The sequence below is a fragment of the Nematostella vectensis genome, chromosome 3 (assembly GCF_932526225.1).
Source record: "Nematostella vectensis chromosome 3, jaNemVect1.1, whole genome shotgun sequence".
NCBI classification, from domain to species: Eukaryota; Metazoa; Cnidaria; class Anthozoa; order Actiniaria; family Edwardsiidae; genus Nematostella; species Nematostella vectensis.
The window spans coordinates 15,150,836-15,171,608 of record NC_064036.1 but is presented as its reverse complement, the minus strand read 5'-3'; the positions used below and the strand labels follow the sequence as shown (position 1 = coordinate 15,171,608).

The window sequence follows — 20,773 nt, the reverse complement described above, 5'->3', positions numbered from 1 at the left end:
CCCCCCTCTACCTCTCAACTAATCGTGGGTACGCGCCTGTAAATCATAACGTGACTGGGGCCATATCAAGAAATTTGAGCCCAAAATTGTCGTTTTTGCCAAACGCGGTCACTTCCATATAAGGAAGCTAATATATTCATTATTTGGAAAATCTGCATAATCTTTGTAAATTTTTAAAGTGAGCGTACCCCAGGGGCTTCGTAAACTTTATGACTTGTAATCAGAAGAGAAAAACAGTTACTGTGACTGTTGCGTTCCCGGTTTAGTCAGACACGCTGGTGTGTTGAGGACCAAGTTCGCTAGCATTAACCACTTCGCGTAGTGTGTAAAACTGAGCCCAAACTGGTTTTTGTAATGGCTTTATTACTTGGCTGGCAGAGTTACAGAATCACAGGCACGATGCGGTAAAAAACTAGGGAGCGAAATAATTACAGAAAATTACAATTCTAATATTTACAATGATTTCTAATAAATTCAGATAAAGACAAAAATGGCAAGAGCTGAGCTTAGAAACTTACGTCTGTTCTGGACTGTAAAATAATAGAGTTCTCCAACTCTTTAAGCGCTGTTGCTTCCTGATTGCTGGCTTTGGCTGAGTGAATAATGTGGGCACCGAACGTGTCCCAATAGAGGATACAACGCATTCCAAAGTGATTACAACAGGAAAAGCTAGATGCGGCTAAGACAGGATCGTAAAATAAACTAACGAGCTAAACAGCGGTTTTCCTTTAAATATCAAAATGTTGAGAGCTAATCATAATCTTAAGCGTGCGTTGATATAGCTAAGTGATAACGAAAACATTGAAGCATCGGACATTGATGCGTGTCAGTTACACTCCTCGCTCAAGGATTCTTATCCTTGCTACTTATACATTATTTTAAACTTTACCCTCGTTCGGTAATAACAGGACTAATTCTTTGATTGGGCGTAGGTAGGTCTTCTTTTCTCCGTCTCTAACTACATCTACTTTAACTTTTCTAACTTTATCGTCGGCACTCTTGATCGCCTCCGATATGCGTCCTATGGGCCAGTTGTTGCGTACGGCGGAGTCGTCCTTGAGAAGCACGATGTCTCCCTCTTGGAGGTTTCTCTGTTGCTCGTTCCACTTGCGCCTAGGCTGTAGATTTTGTAGGTACTCACGTCTCCACCTTACCCAAAATTGCTCGGCCAAGTACTGAGTTTGTCTCCAGCGGCGACGTGCGTACAGGTCCACTGGTAGGAACTGACCTGGAGGGGAGCCGGCTGGGCGTGTCTTCATAGTGAGTAGGGTTGCAGGTGAGAGTGGTTGTGGGTTATCGACATCAGATGGTATTGCTGTAATAGGTCGCGCGTTAACGATAGCGACGACTTCGGCCATAAGCGTGGAGAGCAGCTCGTGCGTTAGCTGCGCTTTTCCGAGCTCTGCGAACATGCCGTCTAGGACTCGGCGGATGGTGTTGATTTGCCTCTCCCACACGCCGCCGAAGTGTGAGGCATGGGGAGGGTTGAAGAGCCACGTACATCCTTGCTCTGTTACGTACTTTGTTACCGACTGATCTATTTCGATAGCTTTGAGGGACTCCTCGAGCTCCGTATTTGCTCCTACAAAATTTGTGCCTCGATCGCATCGCAGGAGTGACGCTGCTCCTCTTAGGGAAAAGAATCTTCTGAGAGCGGAGATGAAGGCGCTAGCATCCATTGACTCCAGCAGCTCTATGTGGATTGCTCGGCTGCTGAGGCAAGTGAATACTAGGCCCCAGCGCTTGGAGTTGAGGACTCCTCCTCTAGTCTTCCTTGTATGAATAGTCCACGGCCCGAACACATCAAATCCGACGTTCGTGAACGGAGGGGCGACTTCAGTGCGGTCGGGCGGGAGGTCGGCCATGTGTTGCTCGACCGGTTTGCCTCTTAACTTCTTGCACACTACACATTGGCTGATTTCTTTGCTGACTGCTCTATGGCTCCCGATGAGCCAGTATCCTGCTTGTCTTATTGCTCCTCCAGTGATCTGTCTACCTTGGTGCTTGACTCTTTGGTGGAAGTGTCTGACAATAAGCTTTGATAGATGATGGTCATTTGGGAGGAGGACTGGGTGTCTCTCGATGTAGCCGAGATCAGCTCGTCTTAGCCTGCCTCCGACGCGAATCAGCCCTTGATCGTCTACGAAGGGGTCTAGCTGGTACATGTTTGAGCTTTTTAGGGTTGCTTTTCTCTTGGTTTGCGATGCGCGGTCTGCGGCGTCTTCAGGTAGACCGGCGTCTTTGATTAGTCGCCATTGTGTGCCAAAGGCTTCTCTTTGCGCTTCGCGCACTACTATGGCGGTGGCTTGGTTTAGAATTTCGATTGGAATAGGCGATTGCCTGTGACTGTCATCATCCTGGTTGATTTCTTTCTTAGTTGTGTTTCGGCGAGATTTGAATCTCCGGACAAAGGCGATAACGATAGCTAGCGCGCGCTGCAGAGACTCGAAACTGGAAAAGCGCTTAAATCTATCTGCTCCAAGGCCGGTTTTGTGCGTTTTCGCCGTTTTGGTAGCTTTCACTTCCTTCCTTACTTCCGGGTCATTTGGCGCTAGGGTCTCGTTATCCTCTTTAGTAGTTACATATTCTCCTTGGTTAAGGAAGTCAGGTCCCTTGATCCAGGTTGAGGTCATGAGCGCGCCCGCTTTCAGTCCGCGCGTCGCTTGGTCGGCGGGGTTCAGGGCGCTTTCGATGTAGTACCATTGGTCTGGCGAAGTCATGCTGCGGATGATTTGTACTCGGTTCGCCACATAGGTATAGAACCGTCGACTGTCGTTTGAGATGTACCCGAGCACAACCTTAGAATCTGTGTAGTAGTACACGCGCTCTACTGCTATATCTATTTCTCGTAGGACTCTGTGCGCTGCCTGCACAGCTAGGACTGCGCCGCAAAGCTCGAGACGCGGTATGCTAGTCGGCTGTAGGGGCGCGACTTTCGCTTGTCCATAGACTAAGGACACGCTCACTTGATTTCGCACGTTAATGAGGCGTAGATAGACGGCGATGCCGATGGCGTCTTGGCTGGCGTCGGAGAACACGTGAAGTTCGCTTTTAACAACTTCTCCAAATCCCTTAGGGTGGTAACAGCGGGGAACGTTCACGCCCTGGAGGCTGCTTAGTGATTCTCTCCACTGAGTCCACTTGTCTTTCATAACCGGGGGGAGGGGGTCATGCCAGCCAAGGGGGTCGCCGTTGTCTTCGGGTTTCTTACCCATTGCTACGAGGCGCTGGAGGATCTTCTTCCCTTGTAGCATAACTGGAGCAGCGTGACCTAGGGGGTCGTAAACTGAGTTTACCACAGACAGGACTCCTCTTCTAGTGAAAGGCTTGTCTGGAGGCGAGACCCGATAGGCGAAGGAATCGCTCCGTAATTCCCAGTATACCCCTAGGGATCTTTGGGCTGGAAGGTCGTCATGGCTCAGGTCTAGGTCCTTGAGATCCTTCGCCCGGTCTTCGGCGGGGAAGGATTGGACGACTTCTACTGAATTTGAGACCACCTTGTGTAGTCTCAGGTTTCTGGTGGCGAGTGCAGCTTGTGTGTTTGTCACCAGTTGTACGGCTTCTTTAGGTGTGCTTACCGAGACGAGCCCATCGTCCACGTAGAAGTTCCTATTGACGAACTGTCTGACTGCCTCACTGCACTTCTCCTCGCCGTCGTTTACTGTGGCTCGAAGGCCGAAGGTGGCAACGGCGGGGCTTGGCCCATTGCCAAAAAGGTGAACGTTCATTCGGTACTCTATAATCCTCGCTTCGGGGTCGTTGTTTTCGAACCAAAGGAACCTGAGAAAGTTCCTGTGTTCGGGATTTACGTGGAACGAGTGGAACATTTGCTCCACGTCGCACATGACTGCCACTTCTTCTTTTCTAAATCGCATGAGAACTCCGATAAGGTTATTCATTAGGTCGGGTCCCGGCAGGAGTACTTTGTTGAGGGACACGCCCTCAAACTCGCAGCTTGAGTCGAAGACTACACGGATGGTTTTCTTTGTATTGTGATACGTCGGGAAGTGTGATAAGTAAAACAGGCGTCCGGGGGGCGCTTGTATCTGATCAGGGGGGACGGGTGAGGCGTGGCCTTTGCCCAGCACCTTTCCCATGAACTCAACATAATCTGTTTTTAGCTGTGGCTTCCTTGCGAAGGATCTCGTGAGGTTCTGGAGTCTGCTCATCGCCTGCGCGCGGTTGTTTGGCATCTCTGGGTTACTATCTCGGAAGGGAAGGGGCATCTCCCAGTTTCCACTGTTATTCTTGTGTATCCCCTTTTCCATTATCTCCAGGAATCTTTGGTCGTCTATAGACAGGCTGGTCACGTTGTCGTCTTTAGTGGTCGCGAAGACTTCCTCCTCTTTCGGGAGAGCGTTGCGCCCAAGCAACCCGTCTGTCAGTTTAAGCTGGTTAGGGCAGGGGACTAGCTCGTAGTCGGTTGCAGTTTCTCTTTCAGGTTCCGCTATGGGTACTTCCGGTGAGAGAGTGGTGCGTCGGGCGAGGACATGCGCGGGGCCCTTGCCGAAATCGAGGCACATCTGCCCGGTTATCGTCCAGCCGAGGTCAAGGCGTTGAGCCCAAGGGGCTCCTCTGGGGCCGTTGCGAAACTCTCTCACTTTCAGTAGCTCCGGGGCGTCTCGTCCTATCAACAGGTGTACTCCGGCCTCTCGTTCAGGGGGAGGTATGTGAGCGGCGATTTCGCGTAGGTGTGGGAAGCTCCTCGCCATCTCAGGCGTTGGTATTTCTCGCTTGTCTTCGGGAATTGAGTCGCACTCGACTGCAGTGGGGAGTTTGTGTTCGGTTCCGTTGAGCGATCGCACTATCAGCCCGAGGACTCGGCGTCCTTGCTTTTCTTCCTTGTCTCCCGAGCAGGTAGAAAGAAAGTACTTTTCAGAGGGACCATCTGCGCCGAGCTCATCTGCTAGTTCACTGGTAATCAGGGTCGAGTTGCTTTGCTCATCGATGATGGCGTAGACGCGGTGCGCTTGTTCTGGGGAGTTGGCTAAGAAGACGTCGACCGGGAGTACTTTGCTACAGGATGTCGGACTGTTTTTCCTGTCACACAACAGTGTACACTTCGTCGAGACTTCTCTTTGGGACTGCTCCTTTTCTTTTTTCTCCGGGGTTTGGGATCGAGCCGGTGGCTTTTCTCTATGTAGCAGTCCGTTATGTCGCTCGTCTGCGCACACGCTACATTTTATTTTGGTCGCGCAGTCGCGCGCTACGTGCGCAGGATCAAAGCATCGAAAACATAGGCGTGCGTCGCGAATCCATTTGGTGCGCTCATTGAGTGATTTCTTCGCGAAGGCGTGACAATCAGTGAGTGCGTGACCTTCTCTATCATGAAAGGGGCAGTGTTTGTCTTTATTTATAGTTTCGTCTTTCCCTGGCGGTTTTTCAAGTTCCGTTTTAAGCACCTTTTTGCGTGACTGAGTTGGTGGGGTCGTTGTGTCGAGTGACACAAGGTTAGGATTGTTTTTAATCCTGGCTTGCTCCTTTACGATTTTTGCGAAAATAGAAAATTGCGGATAAGCCCCATAGTTGGCGTCGCCGAATTGTGCTACTACTTTTTCCCACTTAGAGCGTATAAACTGAGGAAGTTTTTCTATGACAGGTTGAAGTGCTGTTGGAAAGTTAAGACACGCAAGCCCCGGGAGGTAAACAATCTGGCTTTCTACGTCAGAGCAGAGGTCAGCGAAGTGCTGTAACTCATTTACGTCGCGCTCACCAAATTTAGCCGTCTCGCGCAGTCGCTGCAACAGCTCTTTACTTATCACTGCGGGGCCCCCAAAGCGTTGCTCAAGTTCTGCCCAGAGTTCTTTCAATAGCGTGCTCGGGTCACGGTGCTGACGTTTGCGATAGCTATCTACTAGTCGTTGCGGCTCCCCGCTTGTGAAACTGCGCATGTAATTTATTTGCTGCGTGGCTGAGACGCTGGCATCTTCTAACATTGCCAGAAACGCGGATTTCTATGGGTGGAACAGGGTTGCGTCGCCTGAAAATTTGTCGGGTTGGCATTTTGGCAGATTTTGGCGTGCTAACCCGGCTAGTATTTGTTGGTTTAAGTTTGCGCTATAGTTCAATAGATCGTTTCCGAAAGTAGCTAAGTGGGCGTTAGTGGCTGGTGTCATTGTGGCGGTCTCTCATTTCACAAAGGGATTATCAGCGGATCTTTCGGGGTTGTCACCAAATTCCTGTTTAACCGCGGCGTGACTTGCGGTTTGGGTGCGGTGTTGTGATACGGTTTCTTTAGGCACGTTTCCCGACTCGGTTGCGCGCTGTAGGCACCCTTGGTCTACTGGTGTAATTTTGCTTACCCAATCCTGCGTTCTCCCTTCGCTTTTAGGACATTCGGGTAAATTGAATTTAACCCCGTATTCCTCTTCATAGAGCGCTTGTTCTATAGCCTTGAGCTTCGCGCTAGCTATCGCCGCCTTTTTGTCCGCTTCTAAGATCGCTATTTCAGTTTCATTCCGCGCTCGCTCTTTTGCGCGATTTATATCTTCTTCTGCTTCGCGCTCATTGCGCTCTAAATACTTTTTTGCTATCAGACGCTCATAGTGTGCTTCCTCGCGCGCTGCTTTTGCCTCGGCTAAGGCTTTAACTCTAGCGCTGCTCGCTGTACTTTTTACTGAAGAATGGCGCGAAGTACGAGAATGACGTGATCTTGTTTCCGACAATTTGTCGGATTGTCTACGTTTTATTGCATTGAGTAGTGGTCCAACTCGTTCGAGTAAAGCCCGTTCTGGAACCATTTTGGACTCTTCTCCAAATTCCCCAAATTTATCTTGTTCGTACAGCCCTCCCAGCTGCCCAAACAACCCTGTGAATTCGTCGTGGGCCGTTGTTACCTCGCCTAGAAACGCCCCAATATCCATTTTGCCCCAGTCTTCCTTTTTGGCGTTTTCAGCCTTCTCTACTAATTTAAGGAGCCTTTTCATAGATTTGCCAATTTCGTTTCTTTTGAGTTCGACAGAATAGCACAGTCCGCTGTACGTCTTTTTCGTGCGGCGTGTGCCGTCCGTTTCGATCTCCTCTGAGTGTTCTGGTGCTTCACTATGACTCATTTTGGGGGCTCCGTTAGAACAATACGGCTTACCTCTGTGTTGTAGTTTACCAGACTTTTACCAGACTTTTACCAGACTTTTTTACTGTTGCGTTCCCGGTTTAGTCAGACACGCTGGTGTGTTGAGGACCAAGTTCGCTAGCATTAACCACTTCGCGTAGTGTGTAAAACTGAGCCCAAACTGGTTTTTGTAATGGCTTTATTACTTGGCTGGCAGAGTTACAGAATCACAGGCACGATGCGGTAAAAAACTAGGGAGCGAAATAATTACAGAAAATTACAATTCTAATATTTACAATGATTTCTAATAAATTCAGATAAAGACAAAAATGGCAAGAGCTGAGCTTAGAAACTTACGTCTGTTCTGGACTGTAAAATAATAGAGTTCTCCAACTCTTTAAGCGCTGTTGCTTCCTGATTGCTGGCTTTGGCTGAGTGAATAATGTGGGCACCGAACGTGTCCCAATAGAGGATACAACGCATTCCAAAGTGATTACAACAGGAAAAGCTAGATGCGGCTAAGACAGGATCGTAAAATAAACTAACGAGCTAAACAGCGGTTTTCCTTTAAATATCAAAATGTTGAGAGCTAATCATAATCTTAAGCGTGCGTTGATATAGCTAAGTGATAACGAAAACATTGAAGCATCGGACATTGATGCGTGTCAGTTACAGTGACCATCTTTAGTTAGTTGAGAAGGTCCCTGAAAAGAAAGTTTCCTCGGTACCAGACCCCCAAAACGTTAACGTTTTCTTCATATGGTTATTTTTGTTATACTATGCAGTCAAGGACCTGTTTTTTTTACAACTTAGAAAGTTAAATAATGATTTGGTTATTTACAACGTCTTTCCTAATGACTTGAACTAGTCTCAACTAAAATATATACATACTTTTTACATAATTTTTATTCAGAACCATTTTTTATTAGATTAAATGGTCGGAGGAGGGGGGTTCTCCAACAAAACGTTGATTCCCTCCCCCTTTCTGATATCGATGATTGTCACTCCCTATTCGCTGTGCTGGACTACGCTAGATTGACCAAGCCCTCAATGTCACTATGGCCCAAAGCACAAACATCATGAGATGAGGAGCATAAAGAGTTCTTCCTCCTGCAGCACAAATAAACAAGAGTTATTTATTCTAATCTAGCATGTGAACAATCTTAGAGAGAACTTGTTAGAATTTCGAACAACCCACGGCTAATATTTGTGTACAAAGATAATTTCCATTAGACAAGAATGTCTAAAGAGATAAATCTGACATGGAATGTGATTCAGAATAAAAATAACCTGTACTTTTTGGAAAATTCAAAATAAATTTTAACAGCTCACAATAAGGATATTTTATTGGAAACACCACAATGAATCCCGACATAATTCAAGTTGAAAAAAATACGACTTTAAGAATGCCCTAATACAAGATTTTGGAGGTCTATTGACATAATCACACACAAAAATTTCACCCAAGCAGCTGCGTGTGGGAGGCACAATACAGAAACATTAAGAACATATTGGGGGGGGGGGGGGGGGGGACAGCCACGCCCCTACTGTTCCTTTCCTCATAATTTTTTAAAATATTGGGGGGGGGGGGGGGACATGGCCCCTGTGCCCGACCCACTGCGACGGCTCTGAAACAGATGGTTTATGTACGTTCATAAAACAGAAACCTTACTTTACTTTCAATAAAGATAAATATAAAGAAATGATTTATTAGAATGCCACAATCAACATCATTATTTGTTTATTTGTTTGTTTATTTACCTACTATCGAAATGCGATTGTGTGTTTTGCGTTATTTTATTCAAATTGATTTATCACTTACCATTGCAAGTTACGCCGTTACCACGAAATCCATCTTTGCAAGAACATTTAAACGACCCAAGTGTGTTATAACATATCGCATGGGGACTGCATTTGTGGCTTCCATCTCGGCACTCATCAATATCATGACAACGAGCGCCGTTACCATAGAAACCAGACATGCACATGCAATCATATGAGCCAATGTTGTTTCTGCATTTGGCGTTCTTGTCACATGTGTAGTCCCCAGTTACACATTCATCAATGTCGGTACATTCTCTTCCATTTCCGCTAAACCCTGGGTTGCATGTGCAATGGTACGAGCCGATGGTGTTGCCGCATCTGGCGTTCTTGTCACATGTGTGGTCCCCTGTTACACATTCATCAGTGTCGGTACATTCTCTCCCATTTCCGCTAAACCCTGGGTTGCATGTGCAATGGTACGAGCCGATGGTGTTGCCGCATCTGGCGTTCTTGTCACATGTGTGGTCCCCTGTTACACATTCATCAATGTCGGTACATTCTCTCCCATTTCCGCTAAACCCAGGATTGCACATGCAATGGTACGAGCCAATGATGTTGTTGCATTTGGCGTTCTTGTCACATGTGTGGTCCCCAGTTACACATTCATCAATGTCGGTACATTCTCTCCCATCTCCGCTGAACCCTGGATTGCATGTGCAATGGTACGAGCCAATGGTGTTGTTGCATTTGGCGTTTTTGTCACATGTGTGGTCCCCAGTTACACATTCATCAATGTCGGTACAATTTCTTCCATCTCCACTGAACCCAGGATTGCATGTGCAATGGTATGAGCCAATGATGTTGTTGCATCTGGCGTTCTTGTCACATGTGTGGTCTCCAGTTACACATTCATCGATGTCGGTACAATTTCTTCCATCTCCACTGAACCCAGGATTGCATCTGCAATGGTATGAGCCAATGGTGTTGTTGCATTTGGCGTTCTTGTCACATGTGTGGTCTCCAGTTGCACATTCATCGATGTCGGTACAATTTCTTCCATCTCCACTGAACCCAGGATTGCATCTGCAATGGTACGAGCCAATGGTGTTGTTGCATTTGGCGTTTTTGTCACATGTGTGGTCTCCAGTTACACATTCATCAATGTCGGTACATTCTCTCCCATTTCCGCTAAACCCAGGATTGCATGTGCAATGGTACGAGCCAATGGTGTTGTTGCATTTGGCGTTTTTGTCACATGTGTGGTCTCCAGTTGCACATTCATCAATGTCGGTACATTCTCTCCCATCTCCGCTGAACCCTGGATTGCATGTGCAATGGTACGAGCCAATGGTGTTGTTGCATTTGGCGTTCTTGTCACATGTGTGGTCCCCAGTTACACATTCATTAATGTCGGTACAATTTCTTCCATCTCCACTGAACCCAGGATTGCATGTGCAATGGTACGATCCAATGGTGTTGTTGCATCTGGCGTTCTTGTCACATGTGTGGGCCCCAGTTACACATTCATCAATGTCGGTACATTCTCTCCCATTTCCGCTAAACCCTGAATTGCATGTGCAATAGTACGAGCCAATGGTGTTGTTGCATTTGGCGTTCTTGTGGCAAATGGAAGACTTTTGGTTGCAGTTGTAATATACTAAATCATATGGTTCGTCACTTTCTTTATCACCTGAAAAATAAAAAAAATAGGAATTATCTTTAGATTTTTGCTTATTTTTTTTCACGATTTAATAATTTTGCACATGTTAAAAACACATATCTCGACCCTTTGTGGTCAGTCGGCATGCTGGAGTATCTATAGCCTTTACATTTTCCAGCTGTGAAAAAGAAATCTAATTTATGGTTAAATGTCGCCTGATAGTCTGGCAATTTCATAGAGAAATTTATCATTGTAAGTGAATTCCACGGTGGAATTCACTCGTTGTAATCCTATTGTTAAATCCTTTTTGAAGGTTGAATATAATTCTCTGCCATTTTTAGTTAGGAAAGAAGCCATTCTGTGGTTGTAGATTTACTAAAAAAACTTTACTCTAGTCTAACCAATCAGAGCGCGAGTAAGAATTTGACTATAGAAATCAAAGCTAATACACCGGGCATTTAGCTTCCTGGGAAGGCGAATTGTGTAACATGCAAAATAGTGTAAAAAATAACATAACTTCTTTCCCTTCATAAGGTTTAGCCTATAACTACAGTGATTTACATAAAAAACATTTCGTTTCTGGTCGCGATTTCTTCCTCGAGAGCATGCAGGCGGGCAGATATTATTTATCACTTTTTTATTTAAGGCGTTGAAGCTATACTGCAGCGTAAAGACGTATATAAATCACTAAGCAAATAACGTAGAACAATTTGCCCACGATCTTTGGAATTAGAGAATGCGTGCAATAGCCACGTGAGAAAAATGGCTCCATACGATCAGACTACTGAAGGGTTGCCAAAGGGCGAAATTTAAAGCTTACATGATCACTAACGGTTTTACAGAAAATAATAGAAAATATATAAAGAATGCGGCACAAATTATAGAGGCGAGCGGCGACCTGAAAAAAACAATTATTTATTCATGGGAATAAGCCCGAATAAGTCGGGGTAGAAATAAGAACTCTCCAATTGGCAATGCTCATATAAACGATCGAACAATGCATTTTCATTTTCAACTGAGGTCATTACTCAATACTTTGTTGGTAATTCCTCCTACATTGGAACCTGTTTTACTGGGAAATTTCTAACTCTGAATTTCTTACTCGTTTCTTATCAATCTAGTAAAATGCAAGAGACAGCAAATTGTGATAGACATTACGCACCGGTATCAAGCATTCTCAATAGAAAGTCTCTGCCTGTTTTAAACCTATTCTTAAATAGTAAAAGAAAGACAGAATATTGTACTCACAGTTAGGATGTGAGCCATGGGCTAATAGAATCGCTGCTATAATAACCACGATGATCACGATAACGCCGATCACTGCAGTAAAGCACAGTTTTTTCATGTCTTTAATCTTCATCGTCTGTAACTTCATCTTGTAGTTTCTTGTTATACCTATAAACAGTGCGGTTATTTTCAATGTTATAGCGCAAGATTTAGCCTCTACGGTTTTCACTCGCTTGAAAAGTCCTCAGAGAGAATGTTTACCTGTAAACTGTTATGTGCTAGTACGGTTGGAAATCGTTTTCCTTTCTACTTTCTCGCGAAGACTGTTTTGAAAGCAAATACAACTGTGATGCTTGCTGTATCGGCGAACACCAAGTTCTTTCATTGGCTGTGCTCATTATGGTATGAAACTTCTAGCCAATCAAGTTGCTCCACGAAAAACAAGAATTTCAAGAAATCGAGGGTATTCCCCCATTTCTATATATCGAGGGTATTCCCCCATTTCTATATTTAGTGTCAACAAGAGCTTTGTTTTGAAACGTTTTTGAGGCGTTTTGACAAGGGCCTTTTAAAACTAAAAATATCAATTTGCCTTGTTTATAGCTTTTTAGAAGGCATAGTTATTAGTTATACCTGCAATAAAATAAGCCAAGAGAGCTGATTATGTAAGAAATATTTGGCTTTTCGTGGTTGATTACCATGCGGTGCCAGAGAGTTCAGAGCGGCTGCGAGTAAAAGCAGCTGTTCTAGCACCGAAAAATATATAATTTCTGAGATAAGGGAAATCAAGAAATTGGGTTGAGTGTGAATAATTTGAGTACTCCGAGCTCGGCGGTTTGCTGAAAAAAAAAAGCATTTTGGGGAACCCCCGGTCGATAAGTATTGCTTCAGATGGTGCAATAATTTGATTAAATGGTGCAATAGTTATATTTCTTACATAATCAGCTCTCTTGGCTTATTTTATTGCAGGTATAACTAATAACTATGCCTTCTAAAAAGCTATAAACAAGGCAAATTGATATTTTTAGTTTTAAAAGGCCCTTGTCAAAACGTTTCAAAACAAAGCTCTTGTTGACACTAAATATAGAAATGGGGGAATACCCTCGATTTCTTGGAATTCTTGTTTTCCGTGGAGCAACTTGATTGGCTAGAAGTTTCACACAATAATGAGCACAGCATATAAAAGAACTCGATGTTCGTCGATACAGCAAGCATCGCAGTTGTATTTGCTTTCAAAACAGTCTTCGCGAGAAAGTAGAAATGACAACGACTAGCACATAACAATTTACAGGTAAACATTCTCTCTGAAGACTTTTCAAGCGAGTGAAAACCGTAGAGGCTAAATCTTGCGCTATAACATTGAAAATAACCGCACTGTTTTTTAGGTATAACAAGAAACTACAGATGAAGTTACAGACGATGAATATTAAAGACATGAAAAAACTGTGCTTTCCTGCAGTGATCGGCGTTATCGTGATCAATGTGGTTATTATAGCAGCGATTCTATCAGCCCATGGCTCACATCCTAACCGTGAGTACAATATTCTGTCTTTCCTTTACTATTTAAGAATAGGTTTAAAACAGGCATAGACTTTCTATTGAGAATGCTTGATACCGGTGCGTAATGTCTATCGCAATTTGCTGTCTCTTGCATTTTCCTAGATTGATAAGAAACGAGTTAGAAATTCAGAGTTAGAAATTTCCCAGTAAAACAGGTTCCAATGTAGGAGGAATTACCAACAAAGTATTGAGTAATGACCTCAGTTGAAAATGAAAGTGCATTGTTCTATCGTTTATATGAACATTGCCAATTGGGGAGTTCTTATTTCTACCCCGACTTATTCGGGCTTATTCCCATAATTAAATAATTGTTTTTTCAGGTCGCCGCTCGCCTCTATAATTTGTGCCGCATTCTTTATATAATTTCTATTATTTTCTGTAAAACCGTTAGGGATCATGTAAGCTTTAAATTTCGCCCTTTGGCAACCCTTCAGTAGTCTGATCGTATGGAGCCTTTTTTCTCACGTGGCTATTGCACGCATTCTCTAATTCCAAAGATTGTGGGCAAACTGTTCTACATTATTTGCTTAGTGAGTTATACGCTGCAGTATAGCTTCAACGCCTTAAATTTTGAAATCAAAAAGTGATAAATAATACTGCCCGCCTGCATGCTCTCGAGAAAGAAATCGCGACCAGAAACGAAATGTTTTTTTATGTAAATCACTGTAGTTATGAAGGAAAAGAAGGTATATTATTTTTTACACTATTTTGCATGTTACATAATTCGCCTTCCCAGGAAGCTAAATGCCCGGTGTATTAGCTTTGATTTCTATAGTCAAATTCTTACGCGCGCTCTGATTGGTTATACTAGAGTAAAGTTTCTTTAGTAAATCTACAACCACAGACTGGCTTCTTTCCCAACTAAAAATGGCAGAGAATTATATTCAATTTAACAATAGGATTACAACGAGTGAATTCCACTGTGGAATTCACTTACGATGATGGATTTCTCTATGAAATTGCCAGACCATCAGGCGACATTTAAATTCACCATAAATTAGATTTCTTTTTCACAGCTGGAAAATGTAAAGGCTATAGATACTCCAGCATGCCGACTGACCACAAGGGGTCGAGATATATGTTTTTAACATGTGCAAAATTATTAAATCGTGAAAAAAGTAAGCAAAAATCTAAAGATAATTCCTATTTTTTTATTTTTCAGGTGATAAAGAAAGTGACGAACCATATGATGTAGTATATTACAACTGCACCCAAAATTCTTCCATTTGCCACAAGAACGCTTTTTGTGATAAAACCATTGGCTCCTGCACATGTAGCCTTGGATTTAAAGGCGATGGTAAAATGTGCAGCGAAACTGATGAATGTTCTGCAGGAAACCACACATGTGGCAAAAACGCCAAATGCAACAACACCATTGGCTCGTACCATTGCATGTGCAACCCAGGGTTTAGCGGAGATGGAAGAGAATGTACCGACATTGATGAATGTGTAACAGGGGACCACACATGTGACAAGAACGCCAGATGCAACAACACCATTGGCTCGTACCATTGCAGATGCAATCCTGGGTTCAGTGGAGATGGAAGAAATTGTACCGACATTGATGAATGTGCAACTGGAGACCACACATGTGACAAGAACGCCAAATGCAACAACACCATCGGCTCATACCATTGCATGTGCAATCCTGGGTTTAGCGGAGATGGAAGAAATTGTACCGACATTGATGAATGTGTAACAGGGGACCACACATGTGACAAGAACGCCAAATGCAACAACACCATTGGCTCGTACCATTGCATGTGCAACCCAGGGTTTAGCGGAGATGGGAGAGAATGTACCGACATTGATGAATGTGTAACTGGAGACCACACATGTGACAAGAACGCCAGATGCGGCAACACCATCGGCTCATACCATTGCACATGCAATCCTGGGTTCAGTGGAGATGGAAGAAATTGTACCGACATCGATGAATGTGCAACTGGAGACCACACATGTGACAAAAACGCCAAATGCAACAACACCATTGGCTCGTACCATTGCATGTGCAACCCAGGGTTTAGCGGAGATGGAAGAGAATGTACCGACATTGATGAATGTGTAACAGGGGACCACACATGTGACAAGAACGCCAAATGCAACAACACCATCGGCTCATACCATTGCACATGCAATCCTGGGTTCAGTGGAGATGGAAGAAATTGTACCGACATTGATGAATGTGTAACAGGGGACAACACATGTGACAAGAACGCCAAATGCAACAACACCATTGGCTCGTACCATTGCATGTGCAACCCAGGGTTTAGCGGAGATGGAAGAGAATGTACCGACATTGATGAATGTGTAACAGGGGACCACACATGTGACAAGAACGCCAAATGCAACAACATCATTGGCTCGTACCATTGCAGATGCAATCCTGGGTTCAGTGGAGATGGAAGAAATTGTACCGACATCGATGAATGTGCAACTGGAGACCACACATGTGACAAGAACGCCAGATGCAACAACACCATTGGATCGTACCATTGTACATGCAATCCTGGGTTCAGTGGAGATGGAATAAATTGTACCGACATTGATGAATGTGTAACAGGGGACCACACATGTGACAAGAACGCCAAATGCAACAACACCATTGGCTCGTACCATTGCATGTGCAACCCAGGGTTTAGCGGAGATGGAAGAGAATGTACCGACATTGATGAATGTGTAACAGGGGACCACACATGTGACAAGAACGCCAAATGCAATAACACCATCGGCTCATACCATTGCACATGCAATCCTGGGTTCAGTGGAGGTGGAAGAAATTGTACCGACATTGATGAATGTGTAACAGGGGACCACACATGTGACAAGAACGCCAAATGCAACAACACCATTGGCTCGTACCATTGCACATGCAATCCTGGGTTCAGTGGAGATGGAAGAAATTGTACCGACATCGATGAATGTGCAACTGGAGACCACACATGTGACAAAAACGCCAAATGCAACAACACCATTGGCTCGTACCATTGCATGTGCAACCCAGGGTTTAGCGGAGATGGAAGAGAATGTACCGACATTGATGAATGTGTAACAGGGGACCACACATGTGACAAGAACGCCAAATGCAACAACACCATCGGCTCATACCATTGCACATGCAATCCTGGGTTCAGTGGAGATGGAAGAAATTGTACCGACATTGATGAATGTGTAACAGGGGACAACACATGTGACAAGAACGCCAAATGCAACAACACCATTGGCTCGTACCATTGCATGTGCAACCCAGGGTTTAGCGGAGATGGAAGAGAATGTACCGACATTGATGAATGTGTAACAGGGGACCACACATGTGACAAGAACGCCAAATGCAACAACATCATTGGCTCGTACCATTGCAGATGCAATCCTGGGTTCAGTGGAGATGGAAGAAATTGTACCGACATCGATGAATGTGCAACTGGAGACCACACATGTGACAAGAACGCCAGATGCAACAACACCATTGGATCGTACCATTGTACATGCAATCCTGGGTTCAGTGGAGATGGAATAAATTGTACCGACATTGATGAATGTGTAACAGGGGACCACACATGTGACAAGAACGCCAAATGCAACAACACCATTGGCTCGTACCATTGCATGTGCAACCCAGGGTTTAGCGGAGATGGAAGAGAATGTACCGACATTGATGAATGTGTAACAGGGGACCACACATGTGACAAGAACGCCAAATGCAATAACACCATCGGCTCATACCATTGCACATGCAATCCTGGGTTCAGTGGAGGTGGAAGAAATTGTACCGACATTGATGAATGTGTAACAGGGGACCACACATGTGACAAGAACGCCAAATGCAACAACACCATTGGCTCGTACCATTGCATGTGCAACCCAGGGTTTAGCGGAGATGGAAGAGAATGTACCGACATTGATGAATGTGTAACAGGGGACCACACATGTGACAAGAACGCCAGATGCAACAACACCATTGGCTCGTACCATTGCATGTGCAATCCTGGGTTTAGCGGAAATGGGAGAGAATGTACCGACATTGATGAATGTGTAACTGGGGACCACACATGTGACAAGAACGCCAGATGCAACAACACCATTGGCTCGTACCATTGCATGTGCAATCCTGGGTTTAGCGGAAATGGGAGAGAATGTACCGACATTGATGAATGTGTAACTGGGGACCACACATGTGACAAGAACGCCAGATGCAACAACACCATTGGCTCGTACCATTGCACATGCAATCCTGGGTTCAGCGGAAATGGGAGAAAATGTACCGACATTGATGAATGTGTAACTGGAGATCACACATGTGACAAGAACGCCAAATGCAGAAACAACATTGGCTCATATGATTGCATGTGCATGTCTGGTTTCTATGGTAACGGCGCTCGTTGTCGTGATATTGATGAGTGTCAAGAAGAGAAACATCACTGTAGTCCCCATTCAACATGTGATAACACACTTGGGTCGTTTAAATGTTCTTGCAAAAAAGGTTTCCATGGCAATGGTGCTTATTGTCGTGATATTGATGAGTGCCGAGATGGAAGCCACAAATGCAGTCCCCATGCGATATGTTATAACACACTTGGGTCGTTTAAATGTTCTTGCAAAGATGGATTTCGTGGTAACGGCGTAACTTGCAATGGTAAGTGATCAATCAATTTGAATAAAATAACGCAAAACACACAATCGCATTTCGATAGTAGGTAAATAAACAAACAAATAAACAAATAATGATGTCATCATTATCTCATCAATCATTTCTTTATATTTATCTTTATTGAAAGTAAATTAAGGTTTCTGTTTTATGAACGTACATAAACCATCTGTTTCAGAGCCGTCGCAGTTGATCGGGCCCAATATTTTAAAAAATTATGAGGAAATGAACAGTAGGGGCGTGGCTGTCCCCCCCCCCCCCCCCAATATGTTCTTAATGTTTCTGTATTGTGCCCCCCACACGCGGCTGCTTGGGTGAAATTTTTTTGTGTGATTATGTCAATAGACCTCCAAAATCTTGTATTAGGGCATCCTTAAAGTCGTATTTTTTTCAACTTGAATTATGTCGGTATTCATTGTGGTGTTTCCAATAAAATATCCTTAATGTGAGCTGATAAAATTTATTTTGAATTTTCCAAAAAGTACAGGTTATTTTTATACTGAATCACATTCCATGTCAGATTTATCGCTATAGGCATTCCTGTCTAATGGAAATTATCTTTGTACACAAATATTAGCCGTGGGTTGTTCGAAATTCTAACAAATTCTCTCTAAGATTGTTCACATGCTAGATTAGAATAAATAACTCTTGTTTATTTGTGCTGCAGGAGAAAGAACTCTTTATGCTCCTCATCTCATGATGTTTGTTCTTGGTGCCATAGTGACATTGAGGGCTTGGTCAATCTAGCGTAGTCCAGCACAGCGAATAGGGAGTGACAATCATTGATATCAGAAAGGGGGAGGGAATCTACTTTTTGTTGGAGAACCCCCCTCCTCCGACCATTTAATCTAATAAAAAATGGTTCTGAATAAAAATTATGTAAAAAGTATGTACATATAGTAGTTGAGACTAAATCAAGTCATTAGGAAAGACGTTGTAAATAACCAAATTATTATTTAACTTTCTAAGTTGTAAAAAAAAAACAGGTCCTTGACTACATAGTATAACAAAAATAACCATATGAAGAAAACGTTAACGTTTTGGGGGTCTGGTACCGAGGAAACTTTCTTTTCAGGGACCTTCTCAACTAACTAAAGATGGTCACAGTAACGGTTTTTTTGAAAGATCATGCAGATTTTCCAAATAAGGAATATATTAGCTTACTTATATGGAAGTGACCGCGTTTGGCAAAAAAGGCAATTTTGGGCTCAATTTTCTTGATATAGCCACAGTCACGTTAAGATTTTTAGGCGCGTACCCACGATTAGTTGAGGGGTGGGGGGAGGGGCGCCCCCCCTGTTTACCTAGACCTGAGAGTCAACATAGAATATTTTATAGTTTTGTACGAAGCTTTTAAGCTCCAATATTGCAGCAGTGTGTTAGCAATAGTAGTAGTAGTAGCTTTCATTTTACTACGCTATAACCCTGACAACAATAGCTGGTTTTCACAAGGGGCGTTGGCTATCTACTTTTATACATGATACAATATTTACAATAATTTTACTAATTGTATATAAATATATATAGATATTTAATTTCTTTTTGTAAAAAAAATAAATTCTTAAAATTGGTTTTTGTGAGAGGCTAATTTTGTTACAAAGGCATTTGTATCACATTCTCTTGTTTCAGGGGATAAGCTGTTCAGTTTTGCTACGCTATATAAAAAATATTTTTTCATGTTTTCAGTTTTAGGGAGGGGTAGTTGCAGTAAGAAAGTTGAACCCCTGAGATCAATTTTAGTAACTTCATTTTTGAACTTAAATAATTTGGTTAAACATTCTGGGGCTTGACCCTTCAACACTTTAAACATTGTTTTAGATTTAGATTTTGCCCATTGTTCTTCTAAAGTGTCCCATCCTAAGGCAGCAAGCGCCTCTAGATGGGGGGAGTCATTCCTCCAGTTTAGAATAACTCGGGCAGCCCTGTTTTGTAGGACTTGCAATCTTCTAACGTGGCCCTGGCCCAGAGTATCCCATACCTCACTGCAATACCCAAAGTGGGGTTTAATAAGGGCATTGTAGATAGAGATTAGAGTATTTATGTCCACATAGTCCTTAACCCTCCTTATTGCACCTATACCACAGGAGACTTTTTTTGCAATTTCATCAATTTGGTTGGCCCATGACAAGTGACTATCAACTGTCACTCCCAATAATTTGCTATGGGATACTTGCTTAATGTTGCTAGAATCGATTCTGAGAGATGGCTGTTTATCTAAGTTGTTTAACTTATAACGAGATCCAATCAGCAAAAATTCGGTTTTAGCAACAATAAGGCTCAATTTATTTGCCCTGAGCCAAAATTTAACCCTACTCAGGTCGTCATTCATGGCCCCCTCAACTTCCTCCATTGACACGCCAGATATTGTCAAATTAGTATCATCCGCAAACATGGGAGATGTAGAATTTTGCAAGCACGCTGGTAGGTCATTAATATATAGGAGGAAGAACAGGGGGCCAAGAATTGATCACTAGGGAACAAGCTTGTCGTAGCTCGGAATTCAGCTGTTCTGAGATCGGTCGAGTAAAGCGTTTTTTTGTGTGAAATGTTTTCAATAAAATTGCCTTAGAACTTAGAACATGCCTTGTTGTTGTCAAATTCGCGTGTAATAAACGATTTGGGGGGAGGGGGGGTTCTCAACGGAATTTATGACCTCTCTCCCTACTAAAGAAAGAAGGGAGAGAGAAGTCATAAATTCCGTTGAGAAAACCCCCCCAAATCGTTTATTACACGCGAATTTGACAACAACAAGGCATGTTCTAAGTTCTAAGGCAATTTTATTGAAAACATTTCACACAAAAAAAAAAACGCTTTACTCGACCGATCTCAGAACAGCCGAATTCCGAGCTACGACAAGCAACCATAG

General features: G+C 43.6%; 3 protein-coding genes across 4 annotated transcripts; 1 reads left to right on the top strand and 2 right to left on the bottom strand.

The window, feature by feature from the left end:
- Nucleotides 1–878: 878 nt before the first annotated feature.
- LOC116604791 lies at nucleotides 879–5,936 on the bottom strand. Its single transcript, XM_048724466.1, has one exon. The coding sequence runs from the start codon at nucleotides 5,934–5,936 to the stop codon at nucleotides 879–881; it is 5,058 nt and encodes a 1,685-aa protein (XP_048580423.1).
- A 1,297-nt stretch (nucleotides 5,937–7,233) lies between these two features.
- LOC5499220 (fibrillin-1) lies at nucleotides 7,234–12,111 on the bottom strand. 2 transcript variants are annotated; one of them, XM_048724594.1, is made up of 4 exons: nucleotides 11,964–12,111; nucleotides 11,724–11,870; nucleotides 8,874–10,505; nucleotides 7,234–8,161 (listed from the first exon to the last, which is right to left on the bottom strand). In XM_048724594.1, exons 2-4 carry the CDS (start codon nucleotides 11,848–11,850, stop codon nucleotides 8,082–8,084), a joined length of 1,839 nt encoding a protein of 612 aa, XP_048580551.1. In that variant the 5' UTR covers nucleotides 11,851–11,870; nucleotides 11,964–12,111; the 3' UTR covers nucleotides 7,234–8,081. The 2 variants fall into 2 exon arrangements, with proteins under 2 accessions (XP_048580551.1, XP_048580552.1); XM_048724595.1 differs by having other exon boundaries at nucleotides 11,724–11,857; nucleotides 11,890–12,074.
- Nucleotides 12,112–12,845: 734 nt separating this feature from the next.
- On the top strand, nucleotides 12,846–18,796 carry LOC116604793 (fibrillin-1). Its single transcript, XM_032367671.2, has 4 exons — nucleotides 12,846–12,993; nucleotides 13,088–13,233; nucleotides 14,425–17,895; nucleotides 18,575–18,796. Exons 2-4 carry the CDS (start codon nucleotides 13,107–13,109, stop codon nucleotides 18,652–18,654), a joined length of 3,678 nt encoding a protein of 1,225 aa, XP_032223562.2. The 5' UTR covers nucleotides 12,846–12,993; nucleotides 13,088–13,106; the 3' UTR covers nucleotides 18,655–18,796.
- The last annotated feature ends 1,977 nt before the right edge of the window (nucleotides 18,797–20,773 follow it).